We start from the raw sequence: 18,419 nt of genomic DNA, 5'->3' as shown, positions 1-18,419 counted from the left end.
CCTTTGGTGAGGTAGAAAGCACTGTTTGTTCTAATATTTTTTCAAGGTATCAGTGTAGTCTTTTCAAAAATTCTAGCTACTGTGATATCTGCTGTAGGGCATTCTGTATCCACCACCTAAAGGGGTAAAAGGTGTTAGTTCAGTGTCACTTATACTACTAAACTTAAAATTATGTAATTATTTTCCCTCCTCTTCTCAGTGCCAACATAAAACAACCAGACATCACAGCTACAGAGTCTGGCCAGTTTTTGTGTCAAATGCCAGGGTCATAAAGAAACATGAAAAAAGTTTCCAACTCCTCCTGCTAACAGAACCATGTGGTCCAAGACATGGTTCTCAATTCACAGAGGACAGGAGCCAGTCTGCACGGAAAAGTTCCAGAAATCTGTGCTATTTTCTCACCTCCAACAAAGCTGAAGAGGAGAGACACATGAAAACATTTGCATGACTTGCTTAGCTATTACATTCACTATTGGGTATCACCATAGCTAAGGAATACCAGTACCAAATTAACTTTGGAAGACAAGAAAATTCCAAGAGATTCACAGAAGTCTATTTAGTGTCTGAAAAATATCATAGTTTATCCCAGAGGGCTGTCAGAAATATTTTTACTTAATTTTCTTTTTCTACAGAGAATACACACCTAATAATTTTTTGCTAAAAGAGAGAAAGAATTTCCTCCAAAGCAATCAGAATGATCGGGCATTTAAGGGGAAGATGATTAGTGAGGATAGACATCTGGTGGCTTCCTTGGAAAATTTCTTATTGATTCCTAAGTGTTACAGGTATTGAAAGTTACATCTTTGAAGTGGGGAAGAAAATTTATATATCTAGTTAAAATGGCATTCATTGAAGGCCTGAGTTGAATATGTGTGCAAAAAAGGAAGATGCAGGCAAAGGTTCTGGTCTCAGAACTAACTCCATTATTACAGTCATGGACACACATGGCAAACCGGGCAGTTAATCCCAGCCTAATATAAAGTGCTACATCATTGCCCACTCACATGGCTATCAGCCCTTTGTTGGACTCAAACAGAAGGAAAATCCACAGGCACAGAAGAATCTGTGTCTGGTCATCATGACCTGATGGACAGAAGGGCAGGAGAACAACCCCAGGCACGAGCCCAGAGAGGCCAAGACACAAAAGCAGACACAAGCAGTGTGAAACATGAAGAACAGCAAGAAAGCATCCTTTCAACAAAAGGGGAGTAAAATGAGGAAGATAAAACCCAAGGGAAGAGTTTATTCTCTGTTCAGCAGAAGGGGAAAGTTAATCAAGTTGCTGTCTTGAAAAGTGGTACAGAACTAAGCATCTCTGTTATCTACCAATGAAAACAAGTCTCACACAACTAATACCAGTGAATGTTTTAGGTAAAAATATTTAGCAGAAGTTTACTTTGGTTACTGATGCTTGTAGGTTTGTGAAGTCCCTTTTCAATGTTTTGATCTGCCTGGAGCTCTCGTTTTACTCAGGTCTATCACTAGACCCACCACAGGAGACTGAAGGAAGAACCCAGAACAACCATCATAAGCAATTATTGCTAAGAGCACAGGGAAGATGTGGCTTATGCCAGTCTTGGAAAAGGGTAAGTTCAGTGGCTGTGTTTAAAATGAGGAAGAGAACTGGAAAACTACACACAAGCCAATGTACCATCCACCCCTGAGAATGTTTTTCAAGCAATAATCCACCAACATTTTGTAAGTGTTTGAAAAACAAGAACTGGAATTGCAAATGAGAGCTGTTTGTCAAGAATGAAGTCAGACTAGTTTGGTATCCTTCTGTGACAGGGTAACAGGCCTTGCAGATAAGGAAAGCCAAATTTAATCAATTTCAGGGCTGTGTCACACAGCATTGTCAGGAGCAAACTAAGGAAACCTCTGAGGCCAGAAAAACTGGCTGGGTCACTGCTGGGAGTTTGCAGTGGGTCACTGTCCCCATGGGAAGATCACATCAGGACTGCAAAGAGTTCAGGGGTTATTCAGCATTTCATTAGACAACTGGATAATGAATAAGCAAAGTGGTTATTTAATATGTAACTCCAGCCTGGAGGTTTTAAACAATGCTGGGGGAGAGGACTCCAATTCTACACCAGGCAGACAAACTAGAAAAAAGGGTCTAAAAACCTATATAAAATGAAAAAGGGTCTAAAAAACCGTATAAAATGAACTTTTATAAAAATGAGATCAAGGTGCTACACTTCATCAGGATTAATCAACAGCTCTTATTTGGAATGGGGAACAGCCCATTACATGACACCTCTTTAGTGAAGCTAGAGAGTCACAAGCTGAAATTGGTTTATAATATTCTGTTATTCTCCCAAAAATACAATTATACTGGGAAATACAAAAAAGAAGTGCAAGAGCTTAAGCTGACTTCAGCACAAGGCCTGAGCTGCAGTGCTGTGTCTGGTTTGGTCACTGCAGCACCAGGAGCTGTCAGAGACACCAACAGCCGCAGAAATATCCACAGGTTTAAATGGCAGCCAGGAAGCTCAACCAAAGCCCCTGGAAAACTTCATAATAATGAGGATGGCACTGGGATGGATTTCCTGCAGAAGACATGGGAATATTTAGGCCTGTAGGTATAAATTAGACATCATTTGGGAATGGCATTGGGAAAGTGGCCCTGCATAAAGACAAGGGAAGAACTGAGCAATTTCTTATTGATACCTTTCCCTGTTCCTTCTCTCCTTATTCTGTGATTAAGAATAATTTTATTCCCAAAGCAGTCACTCCAGCTCTCTGTGTTGTAATTCCAGCACAAACACAGATACCCCTGGGAGAAATTCATTGCCCTTGTGCAGTATCTGAAATTCAGACTAATTATTTCTCCTCCCTCAGTGATCAGGGCAAAGGAAATGTTTTTTCTCATTTAAACAAGTATGATGTCAGAACATTCCAATTCTGGGAGGGGTCACTGATAAGCCAGTTCAGAGATATTTGGCTGCAGGGCAGCTGGCAGGACCCACAGTTTCTCCATCTGCCTTTAAAGAAGTAAACCACAACCTTGCCAATTAATTGAGGTGAGAGGCTGGTGCACTACTTGACATTTTAGCACATAAACAGAATAAATTCTATTATCTTTTTTCTGACAACCATCTCAGGCCTGAGAAGGGCTGAAAATAAAATCACCTTATACTTACCTTGTCCCTCATGCTATGAGATAATGATTCACCTTTGCTTGGTGGCTCAGGATTTTTTTTAAACACTAAGTCAGAGGTCTGGCAAGGGGAAAAAGCCCCCTTGTGAAATGACCAATTTGTTCTTGGCATCATTGCTTGACAAGTTCCCTGTCTTAGAGCTTCCTGGAAAACCCTTCAAGAGTCTGACCACAAGCTGAACCTTGGTCAGACTGTGAGGCTTTAACACACTGAAGCTGTCCCAACAAAGTCCACGTGACACTGCCAAACAGGGATGGGGCTGGAAAGAAGGAGTGTGATGGAAATTTGGCACTAAGATCCTTTAGTGTAGGAAGAAGCCAACTCCAAGAGGCCTCTTTCACCACAGTGTAAGATGTGGGAAAGCACCCAGGCTTCGTCAGTTCTCCAAAAATCCACTGAAGCCAAGTGCGACAAGCATCTTTAAACACTTTCAAAAGCTTAGAATGCTTTCAGCTATGCAAGAGGAGCTCTGTCAAGATGTTTTGAAATGAAGGTCAGTTCAGACTTTTGATTCCAAGGAAAACTAAGAATCACTGGTAAAACACCAGTTTTTCTAGTTTATTTATGAGGTTTGCATGGGACTGCTGGAAATCCAGCAGGCAAAAGGGTGCTGGACATGGGGTCAATTTACAGCATAGGCAAGGGTTATGTGCTCTTTGTGTGCTCTGAGTGCCACTGGGGAAGAAGCTGAGCTATTTGCCTTGTTACTGCCAATCTTATCCCTGTCTAGGAAGACATAGGCATGTCATTATTTACTTGCTTTATTTGTGTGTAAAAATCCTTTCTTGAATTTATGTGTTTGTGTCTTGGTTGGAAAAGACAGGGGTGTGCTAAGGAAGGCAGGAGCCTCCCCTGAAATGGAAAATGTAAACCCCTTCCCTCTGAATTGTTATAAATTTGAAATTAAGGGGGGCTCTCAGGCAAAGATATGGGAGTAGGAATAACAGTTCTTTATTAGGGAAGAAAAAATTTAAAAAGTAAAATAAACAATGCGGTAAACCAAAACAACACTGACAGAGTCAGAACACAACCTGACACCCTGTGGGTCAGGGTGTTGGTAGCATCCAATTGGAATTGTGGCTGCAGCCCTCCTGGAGTGTCAGGGGTGGTTCTGCTGGAGCAGGGACCCTGTAGAAAGGTGCAGTCTTCCTCTGAAGATCCAGTGGAAGAGGCAGCTGCTGTTCCTCTGGGAATCCAATGGAAAGGCTGTGCTGGTGTCCCAAAAATCTCAGATTATATCCAGTTAGGAATGCTTGGCTCCTCCTCCTGGACCAAGCATCTCCCAATGGGATGCTGTAATTTTATCAATCATGCAGTGACACTCAGTAACCCATTAACAGCAGATGTCTCCTGGAGAGAGGATTGGTTTGTGGAAGAGAGAAAGAAAAGTTCCCAATGAACAGAAGATAACTGCCCCACCTCTAACAGAATACACAAATAGAATACACATTGCCTTGCAATCCAGGACACTTTGGGAAGAAACTGTTGGTTGATATTTTACATGCTGGGATTTGGGCAGGTTATTCCATGGCTACCAAAACCAGAGTGACTGAAGAGTGGCAGTCCTCTGGAGAGCCTGTGCTTACAGAAAGGGCAGGTGGGGAGAGCTCGTTATAGCTTAGGAAAGCTATTGACTTCCTAGGATGTGGTTCAACCTTCCATGTGTAAAATTGTGCATAAAACAAATGTGCAACATACCAGCTGTCAAAAGGCATTTAAACGTTGCTCAGGTCCTGCTTCAGTGCAAGCTCAAATTGAGGAATTGTGCATTAGTTATATTTAGTGCTGCTGGCTGAAACCAGACACGGTTCAGGGGCTGGAGGCTGTTACAGGGTATATATAGTCCAGGGTGAATGCAAGAGCTGCTTAGGTAAGAAGCCTTGTGTAACAAATTTAGTGCATGAATGAAGTTCTGCTCTTTAACCATGGAAAAAAAAATAGCCCACAATGCCCAGAACTTTGGAAGAAAAGGTTTAGCACTGCAGGTGGCCTCCATGAAAGCCTGCCCTTTAGGCAGTCACAAACATTCGTAACTCTGGGCTTTGTCCTGAAGTTTGTGTCTCTCCCCAGACCCCATATTAAACTGAATAGTTACCAGGTGAAACTGCATGGTCATCTTGATAGGCTGCAGTCAAAAGATTAATAGGTACAACCTCACTAAACATGGAGTTTAAAGCCTGTTGGAATTAATGCAAAGGAAAGTTTCATCTGGTTCACTGCAGAAGCCACACAAAACAACAGATTTTGTTAGCCTTGGTTGCCTAAATTAACTTAACAAAAGTTAGTGAAGATTTAGTATTAAAAGCTACTTGTGTTAGCAGATCTGTCCATTATTTTGGACAAGATGAAACTCTCTTATAAAGAAAAGTTCCTACACTTTCTATTTTGTAGAAAATTCCCATAGATGAATATCCTTATACACATCAAAGTGTCATGTTATAAACACTTTTAGCACTTAAAGCTGGATAGAAGCTGGGTTTTTCTCTAACAATTCACATGGGTCCCTAACTGCACAAAAATCCCAGTGATGGGACTCCTTCATTTGTGTCCCTGTGTTGCCCACATTTTCTGCCTGTGTTGCTTTTGCATAGCCAAATACTTTATGGACTTTAGGAATAAAAGAAAAGAATTGGGTAAAAATAAAGTTTTAAAAGAAAAGCATCAATTCTTAGAAAACATCTGACAATGAGATGTGGCTTGGGGCTGAGGCTACCATTCTGTTTGCCTGAGCAAGAACATTAAGTGCAGCTATTAATGCACACACAGAGAATATTCAGATCCCTCCACATCTAAAGAAGAAATTGAGTATTGCTCTCCCTTGACATTTGCATCCTGCCTACTCTGTGGAAGGGTCTAACTTGCATCCCTAGTCAGCAGCAGTCTTTCCAGCTGATTTGGACTCTCAAAGAAAAGTGAAGATGTGAAGAATAATGGGAGGGTTGCCAGCCCTGCCCCATTTTCAGACTCTCTTGACAAAGAGAACAGTCTATAGTTTTGTCTCTTAAATTTTGCAGAAAAGTGCAATGTCACTTACTTTGATTTAAACAGCAAGAAGTGCTCAAGGCTAATGAAGACAAGCTGATGTCTTAGCAGGTTTTCAGAAAGTTCATGGTTCAGAGCAGGAATCAAATGATGACAGCCCTGACTGTGAGGAAGGAAAAGTGTAGGCAGATGGATGTAAAAATAGAATATCTGCAGATATTTGCATTTCTTTTCTCATGGCACCCATGCCTGGAACTCTTCTTCTTATGCTTTAAGTCACCTTTTAAACTTTAAGCATTTAGAGGTGTTGAAAATATAATTTCTGCCCCTTTCCAACTCTACAAAGTCACAGCTGGAACAGGAAGATGGGAGTTGGAAGGCTGAGGAATATCTACATGGAGATTAAACTGCAAACCCATATAAATGAATGCTATGCTTGAAACTGGAGCAACAGGCCAAAATATTTTACATCATGATTTTTATTTAATAAGTTGACAATACCTAAAGGTGTGATAGGTCACCTGGCAGTGTGAAAGGTGTGATTGGCCACCTGGCAGTGCAGTTGACATCATTTCTCTGGCCCAGACAGCTTTCAGTACAGCCACAAAGCAAGAGGCACCATGTAATGTACAACAGGGAATAAAACAGGACAAAGTAGACAGTGAGAAGGATGCATGAGTGTTCTGATGACCCCATTATATTTCTGTGTAATAGTTTGGATTTAACAGGAACTTTGGATTTTGAGGAGAAAAAAAATGCACATCTTGTAGGAAGCACAGCAGCAGATTTCCAGCACTGGAACACACAGCAGGTCAAGAGCACCATCCTCATGTTTGCTCTGCTTGCCTCCAGCAGGTTTTGTCCAGTGCATCCCACTGCTTGTTTGCAAAGGGACAGCAAACAGCCATTCTCTGGTCATTTTTGGCTTCATAAACTTCTGTCACCCTCCTCAGCCATCTCTTGACTCGACTGAAGGTTCCCAGTCTGTACAGTGCTCCTGTTTATCCTGGCTCCTTACCAGCACTTCATATGGTTCTGCTGTGTTCTTGTTCTCTATGAAAATGGTCTTGAGTCTTGTCACTCTGTCATACTAAACCTGATTTTACGTATCCAAATTCTTCAAAAGTTTCTTTTCACTTGCCCAGAACACATATTCTCGTTGCTGGGTGCAATTCCCACACCTTCCTGCCAATGCTTTTTCAGAAATGGTGGCATATTAGCTGCTCTCCAGTCATTTGGGTGGTTTTGAACAAGAATTAATATAAAACAGTAATTGATGAAAAGAGAATGGGTAAGGTAATTAAGAAGAGCATGTAAAAATCACCACTAGGAAAATCCTGCTTGTATTGAGCTTCTGCAGACTGAAAGGAAACTTAAATTTTTCAGATTCTGAGAAAGAGAATAAAAAAGTTATTCCCCTTTCCCCACCTGTCCCCCTCCTGGCTGGGTCAACAGCCCAATTCTGTCCCATGTTTCACTCCCCCAGTTCCAACAAAGTGAATCATAAAGCAGAGGAGCAGCTAAGCAACTGAAGGAACTCCAAATGGTCAGGTTTTCTTTTGTTCAAGCCAGTGCCTGTGCAATCACCAAGGGAAAAATTCATGAAGATCTATAGGTGTTTCCATCTGGCAAACATGGCTGGGTTCTTGTCCACACCTGTAACAAGCCAGTGAGATTACACCAGGCTGGGGGACAGTCCACAGGATAATTCAGAATAATTCATCTGAAAATGAGCTGTTCTGGGACTTCCTCCAAGTTCTGCAATAGGAATGTTCATTTTTAGGTAAAAAGGGGTCTTTCCACACAATGTCTTCCCTGAACAGGTGAGTTCCTCTTCCCTGGGAATGAGATGCTGATGCTGCTCCATGGTGAATTGGTGTCACTCATTGCTCCGGCAGTGCTGCCAGCTGGACAAAGGGGCTGCTGACCTGGGGAGTATCAGCCCCACCACCCACACCTGCAGTGACTCCAGACTCACCAGACTGAGGGGCCTGGAGTGCCCTGAGAAATCCCTGGGATCAGAGGGAGGGCAGTACCAGAATGGAAGAGGGAATGGAGGTTGAGATGGAGAGGAGAGAGAACACAGGTTCAGAGCAAAGCAGGGGAACAAAGCCAAGCTAGAACAAGATGAGGACAAGCCAAGTGCAGCAAAAGCCAAGGAGCTCTGAGAAGCCATTGAGCTGCAGCCAGGGCCAGCTGAAGCTCTCCAAAGGAGGCTTTGCTCCCAGAAATCCTGAGAGTGCTCTGCCTTGGATAAGGACTGCTGCCCCTTCCCACCCTCTGGGAGGGGAGCTGCAGGCGAGGCTTGCACTGACTGGCTTTGCCAAGCAGCCCAAAATGAGCAGTTCCAGTGCTCCCTTGCTGTGTGAATGGACTTGGTGAGAAACACAGCACAGCTGCTCCCTGAGGGGATTTGGAAAAATAACACCAGAATCCTGTGTCCCATTCACACTGGGCTTCTGTGCTGGCCTGTGTGCTGGTCACACACAGAAGGGCATGCTGTGCTTCTCAGTGCACAGGGATTGGTTTTCCCAGCTCTGGAAGGTTTGGGAAGGCACTCAGGTCCCTGTCGTGCTCCCCCAGCTGCTGTTACCATTCCTGCAGCTGCAGGGGTAGAGCAGCAGTTGTGTTTCCTCTCTCATCCACTCCCAGCAAAGTCACAGCAATTTATTTATATAAGTACACCCACAGGCAGGAACTTTCTTCCAAATTCAGCTGAAGAGATTTTTACTTTCAGATGTCCTATCCCCTTCCCAAGCCAGGTCTTAATGCTGGAATCATTTGAGACAGCTCTAAAGCACAGCAGAACTCCAAGCACCTCCTGGCAGTGCTCAGCCTATTTCAGACTTGTGAGTGGACACAGAATCTTAGAATAAAGGGCGAGAGGTGAGGATGAAACAATCTCAGTTTTCAGGTACAAAGGTCTTTCTTCTTGCCTGAAACAGAAGGAGCAGTTTTCAAAAGCAGCTACAAGAGAAAACCAAAACATTTGGAGTTCAGCCCATCACAGGATGGACCAAATATGTGTGACCTAATTCCTGTGTTTCACTTGAAGCAAAATAAGGCACAGACTCATGAAGAAACTTATTGGCACTGCACAGAGCTGTCCTTCAGTGTGATGCTGAGCAGTTGCTGGTGGCAGCATTTGGCACAGCTGGAACTGGCCAGGCTGCCTAATCATACTCTGATTCTCCTTTTCACTCTGGCCATTTGACCTGCTAAAATAAAGCTACTCAGAAATTCACTAGAATGGGGTGCCCAAGGAAGGAGGGGAAGAACCCAAACATTTTAATTAAAGAAAATAATACTCTTGTGCAGGATAACAGGAGGCTCAGCACAGATATAAACTGCTTTGGTCCAAGAACAGCAGATGTGTAACTCCTCATGACACACAGCCCATTACAGCTGACAGAACTACAACATGCCTGAAGGTGGGCACAGCACAGACAACAAACAGAAAGGACTTCATCATCTTTAATACACAGGCAAAGCCTACAGAGACTACAGTGGCATGTCTCAATGTAACTGGGTAAGTTGCCACAGACGTGTGCATATTGAAGACAAAAAACAGCTAAACATGTCTCTAGGGATAATTTCTCCAAAATTATCTTTGGGGGTTACACTTGGCAAATTCTGATTTAAAAATCAAAGCAGGTACATTTCCCCTCTCCCCACCCTAAAATCAAGTAACAGATTTACTGAATTGAGCCCTTACTGGCAATCCAGCAGATGTGAAAAGAGGGTACTTTTTAAAAAAAGATACAGAACAGACAAACACATCAGACACAGGCCCCAGTTTCATCAGCATTGGGGCATACATGCTTGCCACATGAACTCCATTAAGCTGTATTTTATACAGCTGCATTTTAAAAACTGCTGGACAGGTGAGTCTCCTCAGGGGTCTCCAGGGTTCAGTTCAGCAGATTGGCAGCTATGCAGTCACACAGATTTCTCTTTTCCACCTGAAGAAGCAGAGTTTCTGTCTGCAAGAGGGAGGAACAACATCACAAAAAACAAATGTCAGCACTGTAAAATGAATGAGCTCCCAAAGAAAAGTCCATTTTATTTTTATTCTCCAGTTTGGAACTAGTGGTATGAGGTGAATTTTGGGGTAAAAATCAGACTTACTGTTTGCTACTCTACAAAATGATTTTGCTTTTGTGGGATTAATTGGTATACCAACATAACATTACTTCCTGTGACATGAAGAAAGTCATTTTTCTTTCCTACAATCTTATTTCAACAGCACAAACTGGAGCATAAGTTCAGAAGTTCATTAGAGGCTTAAACCCCCTCCCCACCCCTCTCACATCATGTCAGAAATTTTATTTTACTTAAAACCAGACACTGAATTTAAAATTAAATTTAATTGGACCCACTCTCAGTGAAGAAAATAATTTCTCTAGTTTCTCTAGTTTCTCTTTAACTTTCTCCTGATAATACAAAAACTCAGTAGTTACTGATAATAAAACAGACAAGAGGTTCTGAGCTGGCACAGAGCCATCACAATTCAAACACAAAATGAGATGATTGACTTCTTTAAGGAAAGGGGTCCCAAACTGACAAAATTGGAAGTCTCTGGGTGCCACTGAGCTCATCAATATCAGGAGATCTCTGTTGCCCACAGATTCCTGGTTCTGAAGCAACGAGAGTGAATTGGAAACTTCTGAGAGCTGGAGCTGGGTATGATCTGAAAGGCTGCACCCTCTCAGCCTTCCTGAGTGAGAAAGGGCTGGGGACCAGGGAGGGGACAGCAGGGAAAGGAAATCTGGGAATCCTTCCTCTCTAGCCCATACACACACACTTGGGTTTTCCTGACTGTCTGGGGCCCTTGCTGCTTCAGTAGATGCCGGATGCAGCAGAGATGTTTGACATCAACATCATATCTTCACCTCAGTTTGTCTACCATGGGCTGAAGCTGTACCTGAAAATCAGCCTGATCCAAGAGAGAGCTCCCCCCTTATTGCCATGGGACACAGTAGCTGTGGGAAGTCCACTCACCAAATTAATCCCCACTGGGGTAACCAGCTACCAAAGCTAGGCACAGAAAAAAAGGCATTATGAAGAACACCAGCTCTAAATGCCAATCAAAGCCATCCTTAACCTGCCTGACTTGCAATTCCTGGGTGAGATGGAGTTGCCATGTGATTAAAGGCTGTGCTTTAAAAGCTGTGCTATCCATTGACCCACATTATCTAAAGGCACTTAGAGCAGAGCTGGGCTGAAGCTTCCTGCTCTGCACTTGCCTCCTTAGTGCAGGAAAAGCCATCTGCTGCTCAGGCTTGTTTTTCCCCAGATGATAAATCTCAGGAAGAAACCACAACCCTGTGGTTTTATATTAAATCAGGTATCACTTTTGATTGTTTCAGCTGCCCTGCAAAACTGAAAAGATCTGATCAGACTTTGCTAATCATTGAAAAGACCTTCAATCATCACCTTCTTGCCACCTCACTGGCATCATTTGCCATGGTTTGAGGCTAAGGGAGGTTGACAGCATGCCAGCATCTCTGGAGCTGAGTCCCAAGGCTGCTTACCATCTTATATATCTTTAATAACATTTTCAAGCCTTTCTTTTTATTTTCAGGGGCACATCTAGCTTACTGTGCTTTAAACATTCCAAGCAACCACAGACAGTTTATGAAGCAATAAAGAGCAGTGCTTGTGGTGGGAGCAGCTCCCTCCCAGCAGCACAAGACTCCTCTCCCCAGCCCATGACCACATGTGGCACTTTGGCTAAGTGGTGAACCACAGGTATTCCCAGAAAACTCTGCCCACAGTTATTCTCACTGCCAAAACAACTACTCCAGCCTGCTCTGAGGGACCACCAGCAGCAAAAAACAGGACAGAGGGGGGTAAATAGATCTGATATGTGTAGAAATCAGCCTGTCAGAAGGGGTCTGTGACCCTTCTGATGCAGCCAGCCTGACAATTAGCGAGGGACCATCACACCAGGGTAGGTTACAAAAACCTATTGGGATTGGAAAAGGAAGGAGATCCAGTCTGTGGCCTTCATGAAAGGGTCTGTGACCTATGCCAGAGTCAGTTTGCTTTGAGACACCATGTAAATCAACCCAGGGCCAAATGAAGTGTGAAAGCTCTTGAGCAATATTCTTGTGCCATAAAATTATATACAGGCTTCCCCTGAACAGAACTGCAGGGTAAGATGTGCAGGAGGAATTAAATGAGAATTTCCTCTCTAAGCTTTTGGGAATCCCTCCCCCTCCAACACAGTTAGGAGCTGCTTAGTCATCATCTAACAATCTTGCCTGCAAACAAAGGAGAGTTTTTCAAGGAAATTAATGTCTCCAGTGGGAATATTAACAAAAGGAATTGTATTTTCAGGGACAGGCATATTTGCCCCACAAAGCAGCAAAACAGACTAAAATAGTCAAATGTGAAATATATGTGGCTGAAAGCAGTGGTCCTAAAGCCCTCAGTTTGCATTAAATTGTGCTACAGCTGAATAATAAAAGTAAGAATTAAATACCCTAGAAGACAGTTCCAAGAAGTCCTCAACTGTTAAATATTTCCATGTCTTTTGAAGATGTAGGCAGAATTCCTAGCTTAATGACTGGAATAGGCCTGTTCCAGTCATGGTGAGCTGACGGATTTCAATATGAATTCAATTATTTAGATTTTAAAGTGATAAGGAAGTGATAGATTTGTTTTCATTGGAATACATCATATTTTCAGGCTTGCTGTCAAATCTACAAGTCTGAAAGCCAATAATAGGACATTCATTTCAATTGACTTTTTTTCTATCCTTATGTTATCTCTTTGGCTGTTTTTAATGTTTATTTTTTTAAAACTATTAAAACTCAGTTACTATCTTTGGGGTTCTTATTGCTACTTCTGTTTTGGATATCTGTGTTTTATAAATTTTTTCTCTTGGTCTGCAAGCTGAAGGTTTCATAAAGGTCACTGCCATAGCCAGAACAAGATGTAGAAATTCTGATGGAAAGTTCAAAGGTTTGTAGTAGGATGAGGTGTGCTAGAACCACTTTACAGCACAATCTGAACATCTTGTTTGGGCTGCATAAAGTGCTCAGCAGATTCATTAGCAAGATTTCTTCATGAAGCCCAAAATATATTTGACCTGTAATTATTGAACAGATTTTGTTTAGCTGTAAATGTGCTACATACCAATCTGGTTCTGCTGGAATGTTTGTTTAATTTTTTGTAGAATGTCACAATTCAAGGCATCTTCATTCATGCACTTGTATTTTCACCTAACCATCAAGGACCCTGCTTGAAGTAACCTCACACCATTCCTCAAAGACAACAGCTCACAGGCTTTGACCATAAATCAGAAAAGCAGGAAAGTTTCAGTGCCTTCTGCTGAGCAATGTGTGCAGGAGTGTGTCTGCAGCACTCCAGCCATGGGGTACCCAGGGGGTGGGGACAGAGCCACCCTCCGGGGACAGCAGCATCTGGCAGCAGCTGGGGCACAGGCAGGCACAGATTGCAGCAAGAGACAGATCCACATCCCCCACGGAAGGGAGGTGCCAGCCCTGGCGCATTCTGCGCGCTCACTCCAAGACAAACAAGTTTCATTCCCTGTGCTGTTCTACTTTGTGGCATTTTTCATCATTATGAAATCAGAGAAATGGAAAAACTCTCTATGGATGATGTTTCCTCCCTTAGCTTCTCCCCAGGGATAAAAGCATGTGCCGGGGAGTATTTTATTTTAGTAACTTTTTGTTTGAGCTGGCTCTTCCCTTTTGGGTAATATATATAAATTATACTCTCACCTTACTCCCCCTGACATAAAAAATGGGGTGTGCTCAGTTTTGGAGTGAGAAAAGCAGCACCAATGGCTCTAATTTGGCAAGAGAAGGACAGTCAATTCACACTTTTCTATACTTCCTATTGTCCCTGAAACCCCAAAGCAGAAGAATTCCACAGATTATTGCACAGAGAGGTGAAATGCCTCACCTCAGAACACAGGACAGCACAACTCACTGCAAAAATCCAAGCACCTTACCTACTTTTATACACAGAATTTTCTTTTATATTAGGGAAAAAAAAGAAGACATTTAATGTGTCCTTACCCTTGTGTCTAGATTATATGCTGTCTTCTTTAAATCCTGCAGAGCTCTCTGCATGAACTCAAAAGCATGGCAATCAACACAGGGGCGGCCTGGGAGAGATTCAGGAGAGAATCATGACTACATGGCATGAAGAATTAACCAGAAAGAGTAAACTGTGATTCTGAGTATCAGAAAGAGCTACAAAAAAGAGTCCAGAGAATGAGTACTGATTTGATAGTACTGAACAACCCAGGTAATTTTAATTGGTTTACTGTGATGGTCCACCCAGTCTCTCAATTATAAAAGAATTACTTCAAATTTACATTAATATTTTTTCTTTCTGCTACATTGCTGTTCCACTTTTCCTTCTACAGCTCATTGTATGGAAACATTAAACTCTTTACTTGAGCCTTTCATTGTGCTCCACTAACCCTGGGTACATTTTCAACCTCATCTTCAGATTTTTCAGAAATTAAGTCTGAAAACATGAACCTGCTCCCTAGAAAAATCTTATCTCCTAATCTAACAAATGTGGGCTCTAAATAGAAGACTAATAAAATAAAACTGACTACAATATCATAAAGACAGACCACTTCAGCCTCTAACTTTGAATATTACACAGCTTTGCCCAAACAAATGCCCTGTTATCAGCAGGCATTGCTGGTAAGCAGAACTGCTGCAATTTGGATTTATTGGAGTGTTTAAGAGAACATTCCCAGATTGAGACACTCAGACTGAAGGGCACAAGGCTTGCTTTGCCTTGTTCACCACATAACACAGATCTGTGCCCTAACAGACAGCAAAGACAGACAGACAGAAAAAAAACACAAAAAAACCCCTCCCAAACATATATATATATATACACATATATATGTACATATACACACATATATATATATAAACAGTATTAAAGACCTGCTCCATCACTGCTGTACCCAACTTCAGTGCTACTGTATTTACACTGGACAAAAGGAGAGGACAGCAGTTTTTCACATCAACAACTTGATGGAAGGACCTGTCATTATGTTTATAAAGTAAAATAAACTCAACACAGATCAGCAAAGGAGAATTAGGTGGTCGAAGGCCCCAAGACTAGGTGTTGACAAAATGCTTTCTTGGCATCTTCACTGTGAATTTAATAAAAATTCATGACTTTAAAACAGCAAACATTCTCAAGAACAAAATCTAATGAACAGACAATGTCAGCTGAAAAAGAGCAAGTCTCAGTGGTGTCTCTGAAAAGCAAACATGGTGATTCTGGCATAGAAAGGGTAACACAATGGACAAAAAGGGTGCAGAACAGTGGCAGGTTTCAGCAAAAAGCAAGAGACAAAGATAAGAGAGTGAAGAGCTCTGGATGCAGGAGCAAAACAACACTGGTAGATTATCAGGCTGTGGTTTTAAAACAATGTAGGCAAGACATATCCAAAATAGTTTGAATTATTTGGGCAAACTTCAGAGTCCAGCAACATGAGGACTGCAGCAGGGGCTGCAGGAGAGGACTGCAGGGTGGTACTTACTTTCAGCTGGGATGGCTGTTCCTGCTTCCTGGTCAGCTCTGACAGGCTCTGAGACAAGTAGTGCCACCAAAAATACCAAAGGAACTGTAAGGATGGCTCTCCTCAGAAGGCAGGGTGCCAGCATCTTGGGAATGGGTGCTTCTCTGCTGGTCAAGAGACATAAACAAGTTAGTGAGGAACACTACAGACACACAAGGGTTTTGTCACAAAGTTAATGTCCCTGATGGCTAAAGATTTGTCAGTCTTCCTCTGAAAGAAGACAAAATACCAGAAGATCTAGAGCAGGGAGAAAAGGTCTCTGTACCTTTCCAGAGTGTACATAAAACTCAACACTGAGAGAACATCCCTACGCTAGATAAGAAGTCCCTGGAGTGTCCTTGGTTTCATTTGAAGGCCAGGATGGTTTGCCTGGTCTGTGACTTTTTTCTAACTACACAGTCACAGACATGAATCTGGGGAGCTGGTTCACTGTTATACTTTGAGATCAAAACTTCAGGGATTACAGAGCTGGCTGAAACAGAACCTGGAAACAAGGTCTTTGGCCTCTGGCTTCCTTTACTGCATCATCTTTTCACAAGTGAAATAACTAAAGGTAACCACTAGCATTACACAGCATGCTAATTATAAAAATTCCTTTATGAAAGTATTTGAAGGAAATACTTTTGTTAAACCTCCACAAATTCAAAGGTAGAATTTCTAATGGTAAATGCATCAAAACTCTTTGACCTTCTGTTTCCCCTCCTAATCTGGGCTTCAGGCCATTATTTGCAGCCATCCATTTGCTCCTGCCAGGCCCCACCATGCCCAGACCTGGGTACAACCTGGTCCAGCAGCAGTTTCCCTTCACACAGAGGCAAGATTTTTAATAAGTTTCAATTAAGTATTTTCTTGACCCAACAGGTAAACTGTTCAGAGCAAAAGGAACTGGCTCAAGTTGCAGCTGCTTGTTAGAGATCCCAATCCAAGGGAGATCCTTAGCTCAGCCAAGTTTACCTTTCATTCCTATATATCAACATGGAAGAAAGACAGATTAAATAAGGCTAAGTTATAGCAATACAATAAAACCCACATAAAAAATCTGTTCAGCTAACTGTGGGAAAGCAGGACAACATTCTGCCTCTTTCTGTTGGTGCTTATTGAGCACAAGATGTTGCATAAGAGCATTAGATCTGCATGTACTGAATGCAAGAGTACAGCACTCCCCAGAACAGATTGTATTTCACATTTAGAAAGGCAGTAGAGGGAGGCAGGGAAGGGAAGGGTTTTCCCCATTTTGCCACAAACACAGAACAGAACAAGACTGCACTTCAATATGTGCAATCCACCTTTACAGACACAGATAAAGTGGAGCTGCAAACTCTGCACGAACACTTGCAGCATGTGCAAACAGCAATTCAGCCAGGGCAGGAGCAGCACTGTACACATCCCCTGCCTGTGCACCCAACCTAAACACAGGAGCAGGGAATGGTTCAGAAGCAAGAGACAAACCTGTACAAGTAGAGTCACAGATGTACTTGAATCCATGGCAACAAAAAGATAGGGTAATATAATTTCTATACCCTCATATTGGGTTTCCTGTCCCACCCCTTGTTTAGATCTGATGTGATCCTTTTTTTTTTTTAATCCCTACAATCCCTAAAATAAAGGGATTAAATCACTCCAAGTGGTTTGGGTTTTCTGTTTTAATTAATGGTGATCTGCAATAAAAACAAGTACAATCAAAAATAGCAGTCTTTGCAATAGGATGCAGCAGAGTGTCTCCAAGAAATAGTAAATTAGGACAACACCAGCCTCTTTTGGAAGCACCTAAGCACCTGATGAAGCAGCCTCCTGGTCAGCAGGAGCAGAGGCTATTTTCAGAGTTGACTACGAGTGCTACAAAGGTTCAACAAAACAAAACAGACACACTGGTAAACTTTTTTGGGGCACCTTAGCCATCACCCACCCCAGAGTCAGCTCAGCTTTGTATGTGAGCCCCACTGCAGAAGAACTGCTCCTCTAGTGCAGCAATCATCTTAAATCACACCTGACTCCTGCCTCTTAGTTATTGCATGGGAATTTGCAAGGAGTAATCATGACAGGCTTACAAGGGTGGTCTCTCCCTGCAGTGCAGCTGGGAACAGAGACAGATCTGTGCACGGACTTCTATGAAAAAGAAAATTCACCCCCTTTAACAAAGGAAAAAATATCAGTACCTGATCTTTCTCTTGTCTTTGTGATGGTTTCTTTGAAATGGCCGCTGCAAACTGCTAAGAGAACAAGTGCAGCATTTCTGAGCATGTGCACTGTCTCTTTTTAACCTTCTCTGAAAGAGGTTATTACTATGGGGAGATTTCTGCCATGGCAACAATGCAGAGCACTGCAGCACGCAGCGCAGATTTAAAGAGGCACAGGCTGTGTAGCCTAGGTCTGGGGAAGGATGATTCTGCTCTGAAGTGCAAGGTCCAGCAGGGACTCACCTGCCCTGGGTAAGGTTTTTAAAGCCAGGCCATTTGATTAATCTCTCTTGAAGTCTGCTGAGTGGTTTTCCTGCAGTCTAAGCAGCTGGATGGGGCACCTGGTTCAAGCAACTTACTTCCCCAGAGCTTGAAAATCACCACAACAATCTACAGCTGCTTTTTGGGAGATGAGGACAGAGCAGGGGTTGCACTGAGGAATTGCTCAGTGCACCGCCTGCCGTTTGAATGGTTCTGACTTACAGGGGGCATTAGCACTCGTGCCTGCTT

General features: G+C 42.6%; 1 protein-coding gene across 2 annotated transcripts; it reads right to left on the bottom strand.

The window, feature by feature from the left end:
• Positions 1-6,606: 6,606 nt before the first annotated feature.
• LOC135446445 (NELL2-interacting cell ontogeny regulator 1-like) lies at positions 6,607-18,021 on the bottom strand. 2 transcript variants are annotated; one of them, XM_064710193.1, is made up of 4 exons: positions 17,889-18,021; positions 15,694-15,836; positions 14,195-14,283; positions 6,607-10,126 (listed from the first exon to the last, which is right to left on the bottom strand). In XM_064710193.1, the coding sequence occupies exons 2-4, from the start codon at positions 15,815-15,817 to the stop codon at positions 10,055-10,057; spliced, it is 285 nt and encodes a 94-aa protein (XP_064566263.1). In that variant the 5' UTR covers positions 15,818-15,836; positions 17,889-18,021; the 3' UTR covers positions 6,607-10,054. The 2 variants fall into 2 exon arrangements, with proteins under 2 accessions (XP_064566263.1, XP_064566264.1); XM_064710194.1 differs by having other exon boundaries at positions 15,694-15,839; positions 17,889-18,019.
• Between the last annotated feature and the right edge of the window lie 398 nt (positions 18,022-18,419).

Source organism: Zonotrichia leucophrys, chromosome 4, assembly GCF_028769735.1.
Source record: "Zonotrichia leucophrys gambelii isolate GWCS_2022_RI chromosome 4, RI_Zleu_2.0, whole genome shotgun sequence".
Taxonomy (NCBI): domain Eukaryota; kingdom Metazoa; phylum Chordata; class Aves; order Passeriformes; family Passerellidae; genus Zonotrichia; species Zonotrichia leucophrys.
This window is presented reverse-complemented; position numbering and strand designations above follow the sequence as displayed.

What these genes read in the sequence shown, in the direction of transcription:
- LOC135446445 (XM_064710193.1), bottom strand. Translation starts at nt 15,817, where the DNA reads ATGCTGGCACCCTGCCTTCTGAGGAGAGCCATCCTTACAGTTCCTTTG. An exon ending in AACAGCCATCCCAGCTGAAA is followed by an intron (nt 14,284 to 15,693) that starts GTAAGTACCACC and finishes AATCTCTCCCAG; the next exon opens with GCCGCCCCTGTGTTGATTGC. An exon ending in CATATAATCTAGACACAAGG is followed by an intron (nt 10,127 to 14,194) that starts GTAAGGACACAT and finishes TCCCTCTTGCAG; the next exon opens with ACAGAAACTCTGCTTCTTCA.